Below are 16,661 nucleotides of genomic sequence, written 5' to 3' on the forward strand. Positions count from 1 at the left end.
TGGGTGTAGAACAAAACATGTTCTTGCTATAAAGTTAAAATTAAATTCTACTCTTAAGGGAAATAACCACAATGCACAGCAATGACAGGGGAAAACTGCAGTTCTGTGGCTTCCTCATCCACATGTGACATGAATGAATGTAACTGTTTGTTTTTTGCGCTGTGTTTCCTTCATGTCCTCTTCAGGATGGCTGAAGGCAGGATTAAGTGCTCCACAATCTTTTGTGTTTGCGTTTGCCCCGCGGTTCAATTTTTCACGTGCTCCGTTCTGAAAACAAAACGCAGCGCAGCAGTTAAAGAGCACGCTGGGACACAAGAAGTCAGGACACAGTTCGGCGCAGGTTCGAAATACTTTTGTTACGAAGGCCGTGGAGCCGGCAAGAGATGCCTGTCTCACTCACTCAGCGCTGAAAGTGCAGTCATTTCTCAGCACTTTTTAAACTGTACATTAGCTGTAACCACGATGAGCTGTTCGTACCACTATATAAGGACTGGAGTGTGTGTCAAGAAGGGAAGACAAATCTAGCATAGAAATGCATTTAAACACTTACAAAATTGAATATTTTCAAATACTGAAAATGCTAATCTCACAAAACTTCCAGATTTTTTAAGCACAACGCATTCTTAAGAATCCCATCCCACTGCCCTGTAAAACAGGCCAGCTTTGAAATCGGGGAGGAAAAGGCTGAATTGCAGTCAGCTCTGACCATGAAGTGCTGTGAAAGGGCTATGCCGAAGGTAGTAAAAGTAAATTTAGGTGTTGCACAAGAGGAATATGGAAGAATTTAACCCACTTTCATTAGGTTCCAGGAACTGAGAATAAACTGCACTTCATGAATTTTGATGGCCCTGGTTGATCTGAAACATCAACAACACTCTTTCCTTGTGCAGGTTGTTATTGTAATCAGAAAACTGAATTGATTGGGTTCAAAGGGATTAAATGAAGCTCCCTGTACCTTAGGTTTAAGAAGAGAGAGAATCTGGTAGCCGGTTAGGTCTTCTTTCTGTATAGTCAACCCTGATTCCAAATTCTGCTTTCTTCCCCCTAATAAAGAAACAAGGAGAAGATGAAAAAAATACATTTTTACACAATAAGCAGATTTTCATGCCATCAACATTTTAATTAACCAGTGATATTTAAAATAAATTTTCAATTGTTTGAATGTCTTATGAAACAAAGTCCTTTTTGTATTAAATTAAAAGAAATAAAGGCTGAGGCGGCACAATGATGTGTTCTCATAGAAGGGCAGCAGTACCTGTCGAGAGACTCACTAGCAGACCAACAGCCATGACTGTTAGAGTCCCAACAGTGCTGAAGTACAGGTAGGACAAAGAATACCAGTGTTCAGCCAGATAGGGCCTGCAAATGAAAAATACACATACTGTACAGTACTGTTACAGCGTTAGGTGACTGAGAAGTGTCTCTTAGGTTTTAGATCAAGGTTGTGACACTTGGAAGACTAAACACTACACTTCTAGCTTCAAAGCAAAGAGGATGTTTGCTGAGATTTATTCTCAGATCCTGGAACCTTCAGCAAAAACAATGGTAAAGTTTACACCTCGGTTTACCTACTGCAGGTACGTTCTGGGAAAATGCTTGTCAAGGAGCAGAACAGAAACACACAATATAAGATCACATCGAGAGCGCAGAGGGACAAGAAGAAGAAGGAGAGGTGAGACAAGAGTCCGAAGAGTTGGCACTTGAAGCTTGCACCCTGCTTCATGATCATCCAAACCAACCCTGACTGGAGCTCAGTACTTGAACCTTGCTAGAGAGAGCTTGCTGTTCTGTGTTTTTAGGAAACTTGGGTTTCCTGGGTAAAAGATACCTCAGTTAGAAATGTCTTTCCTGCTTAGGGTGCATTTTTATGGATAGAGATATAGGCTCCCATTTATTTTGTGGCATCCAGGGTGCAGAGAGAGAGAGAGATTTATCTGCAGGTTGCTTTGTATTTAGTTAGGGGGCGGCTCATCTCTTAAGAGGCCTCTGTAGCCATCAAGAGTTTAATACTGTACTTTTCTGGGTGACCAGAACGTTAGGCCTTTGAAACGCCTTGTTTGCAAATATTGTACATATAAGAAGCAACTTGTTTCTATTTTTTGTTTTTTGTGTAGTTTGTGTCTTGTCATTGTGACACATATTTGTTTAACCAAGTGTGCCTGAAGTATGACTCCTCTCAACAAAAAGAACAAAGCATTATCGTGCCTCTAATTCAACCATACGCTCTATCCTGTCTGATAAATCACTAACATGCTGGGGGTTATGGATAATTATTTCACTATTGACTAAACCTCTTGGTCAGATCCTGATTTTCACCATTTACGTAATCCCCCATTTGTAACAGTAATTCCAAGGTTCTTCTGAATGGTTACACCCCAGGACTGCCTATTAGAAAGTATCAATTGATATTGTTCACACCCGAAGAAGGCTCCACAGCCGAAATGTTGTGTTTTCTTTCTTCTCTTTTTAGCATGGAATAGACCTATTACCTGATAAATTGATATTGACAGCGGATCTAAAAAAGCTGTATTCTATTAAAAAATATACACCTATCCCTGCTCATACCCTATTAACAGAGTAATTCTGAAACTACGGTGTATTTTTATGTGTTTGTCTTCACTCGCTGTTTCTCTGACTCTCTGAGAAGATGCCAAGGTGGTTACTGCCCAGGGATGTGGTGGCATCCTATTGGAACACCTGCTCCCCCAGGAGAGAGAGATCGTACCCGAGCCCCCAGGAAGGACGGCAGTTCCTACCTGGGCTCTTCCTCACCCCACAGACCGTGCGCCGGGGGGGGCTGCCACGTCACAGCTGTCCAGTTGGACTCTCCTGCGGGCAGGCTGCCGTTACAGCCAGCAGTGCTGAGGCTCAGCGGCCGGCTCCTCCCGGGCGGCGGGGGGTACAGCTGGGCTCCCACCCCCACCCAGAGAGAGAGCGAGAGTCCACACAGCAGTCCCACCAGCCCTCCCTGGAACACAGACACGCCCACTCACTGCAGCCCACTTCCTGCACACCCAGCCCCACCGCTGCTTGTGACGCCCGCATCCCACTGCAGGCTTGTCTTGAGTGCCACCTCCAAAGAAACAAAAAGGCTCTTACTATTCCTCTGTCTTGCGGTTTACAGTGGGGGTTGTTTTCAGCCTTATGAGTACATGCAAGGAAGACATTTCTCTTTCAGCTGGGCACCTTCACAGCCCATTTCAGAAAACACCACAGCTTTGAGGTCCACAGCAAGGTCTCTTCGCTTCCTTGTGGAAAAATAATCTGACTGACCAAGTTACTTTCATGATAAAAAAAATGCATTTGATTAACTGTTGTTTTACAGTGTCGCTTGCTTTAACTATTTAGATCTTTTACAGTGCAGTCTGAGCAATGGGGGTGACTTAATATTAATTAACTCCTTTTTCATTATCCGTGTTTTTAATTGATTGCAGGTATCGAGAGGCTTAAGATGGTACTTACTGTAGAGTTGGCACAGGGAAAGAAAATTCCCAACGCGAAGAGCCCGAGGAGTGGTCCTCCTATCATGCCAAATACGCTGATCGCTGCCTGCAGGGAGCCAAACAAACACTGAGTACGGAATGTGGCCTAGGGTCACCAAGAAGCCTGTAACTCCAGAGACTCAGACTGTCACGAAGCGTCTTTCAGGACCCTATGCAGACAGCAAAATCCGGAGGGGAGTGAGAAAACACGGGGAAAAGACTAGGGATAGGGGCTGGAAGAAGAACAGGGGCCGTGTCCAAGGTGCGCTGGTGCTCGGGAGGGTGTGTCCAGGGCAAACATGTCCAAGGGAGTCCGTTAGAATTTCCTGGGAAAGCCAATGACCAAAGCCGGGTGATCCATCCTGACACAGATGAACGAAGTTAAAAGCCGGAGCAGGATCCGGCGAAGAGTCGGGGGAATAAAAGGGGGGTAACAGGGCCAGGCGCTCCCAGCCCCGGACCCAGATGGTCAGGACGCCGTTGTGAAGCCTATGCTGTCGGGTCTCTCCTGGACTTGCTGGTAGGTGGGCTTCCGAGTGTCCATCTTCCAAAGCTGAGCCAACACCAGGACCCCGCGGACGGCAGTCCGGAAGCCCGGGACTCCATCTGGTTTTGTTTCTCCTTGTTTTTTGTTTAGGGCTTCGGAGCCGCCCTGAAAAGGAGGGGGTACTGTCACGATCACAAACCCCTCCTCTTAAGGACGCTCCAGCTCTTCCTCATTTTCCTGAACTCCTGCACCTGCCTCCGGTTCCTGCCCCCGTCCTATAAGAGCCTGACGTTCCTGCCAATCTGGGCTCAGCTTTGGAAGATGGACGCCCGGATGCCAGGACGCCAGCCTACCCGCGAGTCCAGGAGGGGCTAGACGGCATGGGCTTCACAACGGCGTCCTGACCATCTGGGTCCGGGGATGGGAGCACCTGGCCCCATTACCCCCTTTTATTCCCCCAACCCCTCCCCAGATCCCGCTCCGGGTTTTTACTTCGTTTGCCTTTGTCAAGGATGGACCACCCGCCTCCCCACTGATTTCCCTACGAGCACCCTTTGGACTTCTTTACCTGGACCATGTCCCCCTGAGCACCTTCGTCACACCCCCCTGTTCACCAGCCTACCAGCCCAGTTCCTCGTCTCCTCCCCGTGTCTGTTCACTCCCTTCCAGATTGTCCTGAAAGACAGGGACTGACTAGGGTCACTGACAAGCCTGTTATTCCTGAGACTCAGACTGTCTCAAGAGACAAGGACTGACTAGGGTCACCGACAAGCCTGTAATTCCTGAGACTCAGACTGTCTCAAGAGACAGGGACTGACTAGGGTCACCGACAAGCCTGTATTTCCTGAGACTCAGACGGTCTCAAGAGACAAGGACTGACCTGAAGAAGCCCACGAGTGCTGACGCAACTACAGTGTACATACTCAAATGTAATGATCTCATATCCTTAAAGTTCTGCCAGCACAACCACAGGTGAGTCAAAATAAGGAGAAAAAATGCTTTTTTCTACCTGCAGGAGACCCTCCATCAGAGAAGCTAGGCCAGCCATTCCGATGCATAGGGCCCCATACAGTACACCTATCAGAGATGAGACAAGACCATCAGAAAGCAGACAACTGAGAGAGCACCCCCTCTCTTTCATTCCAGGGTTAGTACAGTAGTTTATTTATCCAAGGATTTCACTGAGACATTGTGGGAGAACCCCAGGGAACTGGGCAACTCAGAGGTCTTGCAGTATTGGAAGACATAATTGTGTTATCCTGTGAAAACAACTAGGTTTCCGGAAGTGTTGTACCACATTGTTAATCCTTACCACACTATAATATTACGCTGATTTAAATAGTATTCGGATACGTCTCTTGACACTTCGTCACAGGCTGGGTACATATTAGAGATACTGTACTAAGCTCAAAGAATGAAAATCTGAGGCTTTTTTGATGGCTGCACCATAAGTCTGCTTGTTCAGCCCTCAGTGCTAAGTACATGACAGCATAACATAAGGACTTACAGTATGATATAGACAAGAGGAGGCATTATGGCCTCTCATTGGTAGTTTCGCTGCTGGTAGCTGATTGATCCAAGAATCTCATCCAGCCATTTCATGAAAGAGGCACAGTATCATCTTCAGCAACATGGCTGGGTGGCCTGTTGAATACACCCACGACCCCCTTGTGCAAAGATGTTTTAAAACCATTTCTTGGTTTAAGAAGAAGGTGAGACCAGGCTCAATGGCGTTTTTTCAATTTCTGACACTTTAGATGTTCTCCGGGTGTTCAGATTCATTTTAATCACCTCCTCCTTGAGTTATAATTTTCTCAAGGGCAGAGTTGTCTTGGAAGTGGCACCTGTTGTTTACCCCAAAAATACCCTGTATGGCCAGATCCTTGGCGGGAAATATTTTATCGCACGACAATAACACTGAAGTTGTGGTGTCCTCCACCTCTCTGACTCTGCCTGGTGATATAAAGACTCACTCAGCCCCTTGGAAGTCAAAGAAAGCTTGCTGTCAGAAATCCTGAAGTATGGCTTCACCAGATCCTCCACAGTTACAGCTGCCAGAGCATTGATACTGGAGGAGACTGTGCTGTAGAAATTAAAACAGAGGTCAGCTCATCAGGAGGCAGCAAAACTCTTAACACAACAGCGCTTTAAAAAAGAAAATCAAGAGGTGTACAGCGCCGATTAGGTGTCTAATCGACAGACATACTGGTCATATTCTTACCTTAATGTCCCACTGTATGCTGATGCTACAAACAGTCCAGGAAGTCCAGGAAAATCTCTCAGGATGTCCATAACCATGTATGGCATGAGCTGACAAAATGAAAAACATTGTGCATTCTTTACTGCAGTCATTTAGAGAACACCGTGTTATACAGTCATTCCTCCATAACTGGGCCACTAAACCCCTAATTGTGATTCACGGCTAACTACTGTAGCTGTTGTTGCTTTTAGAGGTGATGACACTGAAAATGAAAGTTTTTGTGCTCTAAACAAGTTTGAGTTTAGGTTATATGATTAAAAGTTCAAACAAACGTTTCTTTAGCTGTCTGAAAAAGACATGCAAGCATCTCTGTCTATCCTAATTATTCCTTGTGGAACAATCTGAGTGGCGTGCCTGGTCAGGCGCGGATATGATGTGTGCTGTCCACGGGTCGCAGTCCTTATAGATGGAGTACAGACACAAGCCTGCAAACACAGCGCAGAACAGGATCACCCACAGACCAACCAGGTTAATGTAGAGGGACCTGCAGGGGGGAGAGACCATTCAAAACACCAGATCACACAGACGCCAAGGTCCTTTTGAACTCCCTCTTCGGGACTTTTATGTGATGCCTGTGACTGCTTGTTTCCTGTGATTTTCAAATTTAAACCTCAGCTGCATGTGAGGAAATTCCAGTTACACTTGTCTACTGGGGCTCAAGCCAGGGTTGACTGGGACTTAACTGGTTAAGCTCCTTGGAAGCCACCTGATGTTTGACCAGTGTTAGGGGATTGATTAATAATTTTTATGTTACTGTAAGTTCTAAACTCATAAAGAGCCGGTAAGTGTTGTATCCCTCTTTCCAAAGCCGAATTCTGTAGCCCATTTCCATTCACTTTATCTCCAGCGAATGATGTGGGTGTTGATTGAGAAGGAGGTAGCAGCTACCAGGCACCCTGAGAATGATGTTAGTTACCCTCCAGTCCAGTGCACTGAGCGGTCTGACTTACACTTTCGCCTGAAACAGAGATTTGCAGGAGATGTATCTCTGTACTTGTGCTTGGTTGACAGCATAAATCCCTGTCCAGGCGAACGTGCCTCCGATGAGGATGGTCCAGAAGGTGTGTCTCCTCAAAGGATCGGGGTCAAAGCTAAAATGAGACGAAAGAATGAGTAAATTCAGTTCTAATGCGCCATGTTGACAGAAGTATTTTACAGGAGTGTCAGCTCAGCATAGAAAATTAAAGAAGTGTATTTCTCGGCCTGGAGTGTGTAGCTCTGATCGCCTGCTTCACTGAGTTGTGAAGACCTGATTGGATCTCCCATTGGATCGTTTCAGCCAGCAGATCCTGTCAGCCAGTCTCAAGCTGCTGACAGCTGACAGGCCCGGAGAGCAGGAATCGTGACAGCATCATACTGGTGTAATAGTGAACCAAAACTGACAATTGACATGATCACATTGAATACATAACTGAAAATAGATTAAGATATTCCATAACAATAAAATGTTATTGATTTTCCCTTGACCTTACACCACAAAATAGATTGAATTTCCAGGTATGCACAGCACCATGCTCGCAAATTCAGATCGAGGCAACAAAACTTCCTGTGATGTGTTGTGGCCCTATGACATGTAAACAAGCAAGCTTGTGAGAACATCTCTTTTAATCGAATAGAAATATTGCTCTCGATTTCAGCACAGTTTTGCCGACAAATACTACTTGTTAACTCTGCATGCAGATCATGTTGGAACATTTCTGCAGTAAAATATTACAGTTACAGTTACAGTACTTTCACAAAGTTCACGATTTTGTGCTTAATTCGAAATTTGTAATTTTTTTCTATAGTGTCAGTTTATTTCGTTACTGAGATTCAATAACCGGTCTGAGAAATCGAAGTGTTGATTTAATCTGGCTTGATTTCGTGCAGTTAGACCACAAAAAACCGGCTGGTTTTGAGAGGGTGTATAGACTGTCTATAGGCACTGTGCCTGCAGCATGGTCTTTGCTGGGTTAGGACATCCCTGAATCCACAGCACACCAGCCCAGCGCAGTCGACATGTCACGGAGCTCACGCTAGTGACTTACTCCCAGAAGTTCAGCCTCCCTCCATAGTCAGAGTCGTTGAGAACGGCCGAGAACCCCCCCTGCAGCACCACAGATCTGACGATGACCGAGGCAAATCCTGCCACCATGATCCCCACTTGGAACACGTCGGTCCAGACCACCGCCCTCAGCCCCCCCTGCAATCACAAGCGAGAGGCGCTGGGACCGCGGGGAGCAGCACAGGGCTGCGCCCCTGTCACCCCAGGCGCCGGGGAGCTGCTGTCCTACCAGGGTGCAGTAGAAGGTGCAGACGGCGCCGGTTGAGATCACAGCTCCCCACAGGTGGAAGCCGGTGACTGAGGAGTGGGGAAAACCACACAAAGCAAAAGACACAAAAGACACATTCTTTTAATGGACAGTTTGAATTCATAAAGTAGACCTAGCTAGCGTACTATTGTTAGTACATTTTAATGCATATGACAATGGTGACTATGGATTGCAATTTCCTTTGGCCTAATTAATTAATTAATTAATCAAAGTGGGTGAGCATAACTACTCATACTACTCATCATCCAGGTGGGGCTGCACACTGGTGGTGGTGGAGGGGATCACTATTACCTGTAAAGCACTTTGAGTGGAGTGTCCAGAAAAGCGCTATATAAGTGTAAGCAATTATTATTATTAATTATTATTATTATTATACCTGAGAGAAAATGTCTGTCTTTGTTACAATACATGACGAACTGGGAAGAGGATTTTGTCTAAGATTATTATTGATTTATCTGACCCTTTTATCAGACGTGTCGTTCATTTTTACCCATTTAGCCAAAGACGTTTACTGGAGCAATATGAGTGAAGTACTGTACGGCAGTGCCTTACCTGAGATCTGGGCCCACTCTCTTGCTTTCCGCTTGCGCCCTAACCGTTTCGCCGCACTGCGGCCTCTAGTGGCTGTACTGGGCAGTACAGGCTTACTTATGGATTTGTATTCACGCGTTTTACCCGGTTGAGTCTCGGGTTTTCGTACACCTGCCCATTACTACATTAATGAAGCAAGATTAATTTAACAATTTATCCACATTTGGCACATGCCTGTTTTACAAAGCCACAATACCGATGCAGAGAATACTAGTGAGCAGTGATCTGATGAGCCTTTAATTAATGTGATTGACGCTAAATCAGAATGGAGGTAATATCATTATTTCTAGCAAGACTATATATACAGACCTTGGTTTAAAGCGAGGGCTGGAGTATAGATTACTATGCCGGTATATAAAACCTGAAATTAAGGGGAAAAAAAAGTTAATTTTCTTTGTGCGCTGATAAAAAATATTTTAAAGTAGTAACAGGACACGACAGTATATTCCAAAGAAATGGTGATTTCATGAAAGAGACTGCAAGTTAGTTCTATCCAGTCACTTGTGAAATACATGACAGTAAGTCAAATTATGAAGCCTGTCAATCATGACTTTATTTGACAAGCATGGTGAGTTGTACTTAAGTCTAGATTCACGGTGGAGACAAGGGCTAGCTGAGTCAGTATTTAATGGAGGTACTGTACAAAATTCCATAATCCCATGAGTCATTTTTGAAGGACATAATAATTCTAATTATAGGAAATGTATTTTTACATTCATAACAGCATCTTGCTCTCCATCATTAACAGTCTAACCAGTTTTTTTCTCATCCTGGCTCTTGTCCATTTCAGGTATATTAATCCATCTTCTATATGAAAAGCACATTATTTTCAAAAAAGGCAAAAAGCAAAACAATATTCATTCATCACAATAGCTTTAATATCAAATCTAACTTACAATGCCTTACATAATTACTTTAATGTTTTTTCTGTCATGTATGAATGAAAAACATTCCAAAATGACAAAATTGTTTTTTGAATGTAATGATGTCAATTTCATGTTTATCCAGAGTTCTCTGTCACTGCCTGTCAGATTTCCTGTGTGTATTTTTTGAAAACCATTTAAAATTATATTTGCGAATTAACATAAGGTGTCATTGCTGTGAATGGATTAATTATTCATTTGATTTCAGTCCACACAGTCAAATATATTTTATCTTGTAGGCTGCAGTCTCAGGTATCCCTTGACACCTTTTCATCAGGTTTAATTCTGGAATATTTCAAGAGAATGAAAATGTACTCACTGTTTGAATGATGAATATTGCAGTCCCACATAGCCTAACCTCTTTGCTAAAACGCATTTCCAAATACTGTGAAACAAACGTAGAAAGAATAGCATTAGAGCACTGGAGCCCCTGTACACATTATTTATTAAGACTACTGCATTTAGAGCATTTTTTTAATGTTAGCTGACTTTTAGACTCTTATTTTTTATAGTGTAGCAAGATCTACACTTTCAATTACACTTGTTACCTGTTGAAATTGTTTCTGCTGTTTTTATATTTGAATTGAAGCAATTGAAATAATCTGTATACAGCATAAAACATAGAGAAGCTTATGAAACAGCATGCAAGTACTTTTGCAAAATGTGTGACGTAACCTGCGTACTCCTGCATTCTTTTGAGATCTGTCTCATCTATTTAGATAAATCCTTCGCAACAGCTTTTACTTGACATATTTTATTCTGTCTTTTAGCATTCTGTGAGTGATGAAAAGGAACAAGATAACTCTGAGATAGTGGAATTCAGATATGTTGTAAAACGAACCCACTACAAAATGTTATTTTTGACACTTTGATTTCAAGGTCTGTAACAATGATGATTGTCTCCTTTCCCATTTGCAGTATAACACCAATGCTGTAGCACCAATATACTGTATAACATCAGGAACAGGTACAGTATATCTACTCTGCAGTCACAGGCACAATGCCTAGTCTTGGTTTATGAGACGTCTCTCTCTTTGGGGTGCTTGTTGATTTTGAGACTGCTGTCTTTGAGGTGCTTGACTGACCCTTGGTTCTTTCTTAACACTAAACTGGAAGAATAACCACAAATCCCCTAAAATAAGTATGAACCCCCAAAGAAACTTCACAACATGAAGAAATTTTAAAATCAAAGCCCAGTTGTTACGAAAGGTGTTATTAACTACTCACCTCGTACGTGCTGGTAATTCCCAATCTGTAAAAGACGGGAAGAAAAAATTCCGAGCTGATGAGGACCACCAGAGCATAGCAGAGGGCAAAGAGTCCGAACATGGCGCCAAACCGGTACACCTCGGATGGCGTTCCCAGGACCGTGACTGCAGACATGAAGCTGGCAGTGAGGGACAGGGCCACTGGCATGGCAGACATCCTACGACCCCCCATCAGAAAGTCCTGGGACGTCTTTTGCCCACCATCAGCAATGGCATAATATATCCCAATGGCAGCTGAGACCACCAGCGTGAGACCAAATACCACGTAGTCCCAGACGACGAAGGTACCAGCAGCAGAAGAGACAGACATGATGCCTCCAGGTCCTATTGCTTCCGTCTTTGTCTCTGGTCTCCCTGTAAATCCACAGATCACTTCGAAACAAGTCTTCCTTTAATGTAAAAAGGGACTGAGGATTTTCATTTTCAAGCAGCCAATTGATTTGAAAGAGGTGATTCAATCCACAAAGCTGAGCGAAAGTGAAATGTACGTGGTGTGCATCAGCACTTTCAGACTTCAAGTTTCCTACCTAACAAATTTCAAAGAAAAAAACATTATTCACCTACAGTACAGTTATGTTGTCCTTTACTTTACAAGAGATGAACAACGTATACTCATGATGTTCAAGTTTCAAGCATTATTTATCTATTCCTATTTAATGGTAAATATTTAGCATCTGTTGCTAACAATTACACCAATTAATATCGTCTACTACTAGATTGTCTTCACCAGTTCACCTGATGATTAGCTGATTAGCTCTGGTAGGCTGAAGTTTAAAAAAACACATCTCATACAGGAAAGCTCTTTCTGCTGTCAGACAGTGAGGTTTCTTTGTATCCAGTGTAACTCAAGAGCAGCGACTGTTCAGACCGAGTCTTATAAGTACCTGGAGCCTCAGAGCACCTCCCAGGTTTCAAGAGTAAGTAGGTGGGACCTGTACTGTGCATGCTCTCTCTTTTCCTTCTATTTCAGAACATAATGTGCTTCACAAACCAATACATTCACTTTGAGTCAGGTGAGCTGATAAGACAAACACAATACCTATTTGTAACAACATGCAATGATAAAATGAAGAAAGCAAAATGTGAAGCATATTTTCAAGGTCAACAAAGGACTGTTTGAAGGTTTGTAATTATGAATTATGAATTAAATTGATGACTGTTTCTATTTCCCAATAAAAAAATATTTGTTAAGGTGTTAAACACCTAGTTTTCACCCTATTTATAAAACACCACAAGTTCCTTTTTGAATTGAAAGCCACTATTGTGGAAGAAGAAGAAACCTTTCTGGAATATGGCATTGTCTCTTATTGCCACCAATCTGGGCACTTTATATTAAACCAAGCATGAGCCTTGCATATGATATCAGTCTTATTTACTTTAAGAAACTTACTTATTTTACTTTTAACGTATTTATCAGTGATATATTTATATGACCTGAATTAGGGTTTGGTCTTCAAACAAGGCTTGGTCAAGCATAACACTGCTATTAAAGACAGAAATAGCAGGAGTGATTATAGACTTTTAAACAGAATGCAGTCAGTATGTCATTCTGTACTACTGTATCATCATGACTGTGGGGCTTTCACAAAGTTGCCTGTTATTGACCAAGCTATAACAATGTGTAGGCTATAATTGGATAATCGGGACTAGTAATGGCCACAGTGACTAAAGAAAAATTAAATGGTTCGATTGCTGCTTTCACACAGCTCTATGGTGCTGCATTTAATTATGGGTAGAGAACACTGACTCTGTGGAGTTGCATGGTCTGCCCAGCTCCATGTGGATTTTCTCAAAGTGCTCTAGTTTCATCTCACATTCCATATGGACCACGCCAGGTCAACTGAATCTAATAACGGGAATCATTTACTGAAGTGCAAAGCATCCATATTTTAATTCCCACTTCTGTAAAAATGTATACACATCTGAACTTTTTTTAAATTATTTTATGATCGTTTTATGTAAGGTCAGGGAGTGCCTGTAGGTTAAAGTCTTGTTGGTGTAATCATGCAATACATCATTAAAATATGTCAAAATACTGTATGGTTCATGTGTACATCAAAATGGCCTCCTGAGTGCCATCTGGTACCCTCATTGAAATCTAACTGATAATGCAAATTTCTTGTTCTGCTGTTCAAACCTTAGTAGGTTCAGTGAAAAATACATTCTATTTTTGTTACAATTCAGCAAACTCTAAAGCAGGCGTCACTTATCCTGTTCTTGGAGGGCCGGTGTGCCAACAGGTAATCAGTGCACCTAGTCTCTTATTGACCTGAACCAGCTCATTATTGCTTTAACTGGACCAGTAGAACATCTTCTCCCAGCTCTTTAGGGCTGGTGTTGTGAAGAAACTGGAACACCTGTAGACACATCGGACCTCCAGGACCTCTGCTAGCAGCTGGGTCCCTGAAGTGTAGTAGTTAGCAAGTCATAACGTTGACCTCACATGTCAGAGGAGCCTGGCTAGAAACCGTCTTGTCTCTGCATGGACAAGCGCTCGGTTCAATACGCTTGAGGAAGCAGAGGTGTAAATCCCATTGCCAGACCTGTCAGAGTCTTTATAGAAGCTGATACCTGGCCTCCTGGCTTCAAGAAACAGTTGGATCAATCATCAATTACTAACAACTAGATGGGCTAGATGAGCCCAATGTGCCCCTCTTGTTGTAACCAGTCTTACGTTCTCATATACAGTAGCCACCTGCTAGTCCACAAACACTGCTTACAACTGTTTCCCTTAGTATTTTCTGAGCCCATGAGATCATGTGCATCTACACCCTGTTTCCTCAATTTCCGGACAGCCACTTCACAGATTTTTGCCATAATAAAGTGCGGCGCCCTGATCAGGCAGTGATGAGACCTCAGGCAGCGGACGTCTCACGACATCCGATCCCAATGCCGAGAGGGGAAGACAGGGCAGAGTGGAACTAAATAGCACACCCTCACCAGGTGCACCGGAAGAACGTGAAAAGGCACAGGGGAGCCAGGGACAGGACAGAAAGGTAGAGCGCCCACTAGAGGTAGGAGAGGAGCGTGACAGTTTTTATGTCGGAGATGCAATTAGAGAGTATAGAGACACCCACGTCAGTGTCAGGTATGGTGTGGACGTAGATTTGAGTATCATCAGCGTAGAAATGATAGCTGAGGCCATGCAATCGTAAAAGTTGACCATGTGGAAACATGTAAATGCTGAAAAGCAGGGGGCCCAGTATCGAGCCCTGACGAACACCAGACTTTCAGAGCTAAATCGTACTGTACTTAACTAATAATTGGAAATAAACAAGTGTTCTTACCCTGAAGTGCACAGTTAGGGTAAAAATAAGTAGGAATGTACTAGTTTTCATTCCCTCTGAACTGCCACTCGTGCAACTGACTGAGCTCTTTCCCAAAAATCCCCCCCTCCCACTGTATGAAACTCTAGAAGAGGTCTAAACAAGCCACTTACAGTACCAGATCAATGAAACAGGGAAAAGCTCAAACTAAGAGACACTGTGGGTCCCCAGGACCATGGTCTAAGCTCACTGCCTGGGAGCTGGTCCCCAGTACTGAACATGTGAGTAGTGAATGTGCCCCCCACCCCATGTGAGTGTGTGAGTGAGGGTGGCAGGACCCACTAGGCCTGGAAGTAGATTTGGGGGGGCGGGATGAGTAGGGCTATCAGAGAGTAAGAGGGGGCACATTTGCTCTCCCTTGAGTGACTACGGACTAACTGCTTCTTCTTGTGTCCTAAATTCCCTTTACTCATGAAAAACCCATAGCACTTACAAGTGCTGTAGCGTATTTCACCATGCAAACAGCATTTTTCAGAACACAAGAGAAAAAAAATCCTGGCTGCGGATAATCAGGACTGTTAAGGGTGGGGATCTTAATCCAGTGTTTGCAATTAAAATGGATTCCGAGACTTGTACTTTAATTGATATATTCGGAATGATGCTGAGCACATAGAACACAATTAGAACTGAAATAGGAAAAAAAAAGTTGCTGTCAATTCCAACAATCTCAAAAAAGACGATGGAAGTAAGGACGTGTATTATGTTTTTAAAATATCAGGTGAAGTTCATGCTGCGAGATTGGAAATAATTAAACACCAACTTCAGCATATGAAAATCAGAAAACAAAATAAGTTTTACTGTGAAGCAATCATCTCGACAGGTTTTCTTTCTCAAGTTCTATCAATGATATTCTGAAAAACTATTCGACTCCGTAGATTCAGCAGACTAGTCCTACGGAAAGAGCCTTGCATACAAACTGAAGCGGTACGACCACATGGGTTAAACCACGTTTTCCCACAATCCACCATTCAATATGGCTGCGCCCGGAGGTAGCGGCGTGTGTGTGTAAACAGTGTGGGTTTTTAAAGAAATATATTAAATTTTGAAATAGAATATTAAATCACCTTTTCTAGATTATTTTTCTTTAGGATTTTTTTTAAAAAGGGCTGGAAAAATGAAGACCAAATCGTCATATCATAAATCGGAAAACACTTTTAGGGTAAGTTATATTTCTAAATAGTTCTTCAATTTCTGCAGCCCAGGCATGTTCCTTACAGGGCAGATATAATAATCCAGCACAACACAGTATATCTTAAATTACAGGAATGCTCATTGGTACAGCCAGATTTCGATCATATTCCACCAAGGACAAAAGTTTCGAGCAAGTAGAAAATATACTGTATGAAATACCGTGATTCGATGCGAATATTTAGACGAGAAATCATTTCCTAGCGAACGCATAACACGATGAGTGTGATTTTTTTTGTTCCTGTTATTTTTTCTAATTTTGGGTTTTGTTTTGCAGTTTCTTACCTTTTCTGAACGGCTTGCTAATGTAAATATCGATGTCATTCATCGTATTGACAGGACAGGAAGCTATGCAGAGGTGAGCTTCACGATTACTCCAATTACTCTTAATTGTTCTGATCCTGATCGTTTTCTCCATTGTTCTTATCTTAAAAGCCACTTATGTCTCAACCTTGTGAACTGCGTTTAATATCCCCAGGAGGTTGAAACATACTTTTTTGAAGGGCTGATGAAATGGAGGGACCTGAATTTAACGGCACATTTTGGTAAGTAATATGTATCTTTTATACAACTGTGCATTTTTAGGCCTTGGAAAGGAATCTTCTTTTTCTAGTGTCTGCAACAACAGTTATTTTTGAGAAACGAGCAGACCATAAAAATGGTGTATGCGCTGTGAACAATTGCAGTGCAGGAGCAGGTTTTAAGATAAGAGATAAAATAAGATCCCTTTATGGGCCATATACAATTTCGTGCATTAGGAATTTGTTTTTTCGCATACCCCAGCTTGCTCTCCATGAGACACACAGACAGGGAGAGAAGCCTGG

General features: G+C 42.9%; 2 protein-coding genes across 5 annotated transcripts in view; one reads left to right on the forward strand and one right to left on the reverse strand.

Annotated features, from left to right (window-relative positions):
* On the reverse strand, positions 1–12,191 carry slc5a8 (solute carrier family 5 member 8). 4 transcript variants are annotated; one of them, XM_088645932.1, is made up of 16 exons: positions 12,059–12,191; positions 11,283–11,850; positions 10,375–10,440; positions 9,442–9,493; positions 8,503–8,570; positions 8,257–8,411; positions 7,180–7,320; positions 6,584–6,713; positions 6,191–6,279; positions 5,943–6,052; positions 4,979–5,046; positions 3,463–3,549; positions 2,757–2,968; positions 1,256–1,359; positions 956–1,044; positions 1–267 (listed from the first exon to the last, which is right to left on the reverse strand). In XM_088645932.1, the coding sequence occupies exons 2-16, from the start codon at positions 11,631–11,633 to the stop codon at positions 115–117; spliced, it is 1,875 nt and encodes a 624-aa protein (XP_088502058.1). In that variant the 5' UTR covers positions 11,634–11,850; positions 12,059–12,191; the 3' UTR covers positions 1–114. The 4 variants fall into 4 exon arrangements, with proteins under 4 accessions (XP_088502058.1, XP_088502060.1, XP_088502057.1 ...); XM_088645934.1 differs by having other exon boundaries at positions 12,116–12,188; XM_088645931.1 differs by having other exon boundaries at positions 11,283–12,184.
* Positions 12,192–15,609: 3,418 nt separating this feature from the next.
* Positions 15,610–16,661, forward strand: part of utp20 (UTP20 small subunit processome component) — a 41,274-nt gene continuing 40,222 nt past the window's right edge. The window contains exons 1-3 of the mRNA XM_088645936.1: positions 15,610–15,808; positions 16,115–16,195; positions 16,316–16,382. Of these exons, the coding sequence (XP_088502062.1) occupies positions 15,764–15,808; positions 16,115–16,195; positions 16,316–16,382 (193 nt within the window). The 5' untranslated portion in view covers positions 15,610–15,763. The remainder of the gene's footprint in view (positions 15,809–16,114; positions 16,196–16,315; positions 16,383–16,661) is intronic.

This window comes from Lepisosteus platostomus, chromosome 9 (assembly GCF_059453375.1).
Source record: "Lepisosteus platostomus isolate fLepPlt1 chromosome 9, fLepPlt1.hap1, whole genome shotgun sequence".
Classification (NCBI taxonomy): Eukaryota; Metazoa; Chordata; class Actinopteri; order Semionotiformes; family Lepisosteidae; genus Lepisosteus; species Lepisosteus platostomus.

What these genes read in the sequence shown, in the direction of transcription:
- slc5a8 (XM_088645932.1), bottom strand. Translation starts at nt 11,633, where the DNA reads ATGTCTGTCTCTTCTGCTGCTGGTACCTTCGTCGTCTGGGACTACGTG. An exon ending in GCACCTTCTACTGCACCCTG is followed by an intron (nt 8,412 to 8,502) that starts GTAGGACAGCAG and finishes TTGTGATTGCAG; the next exon opens with GGGGGGCTGAGGGCGGTGGT. An exon ending in TTTGACTTCCAAGGGGCTGA is followed by an intron (nt 5,047 to 5,942) that starts GTGAGTCTTTAT and finishes CATCTCTGATAG; the next exon opens with GTGTACTGTATGGGGCCCTA.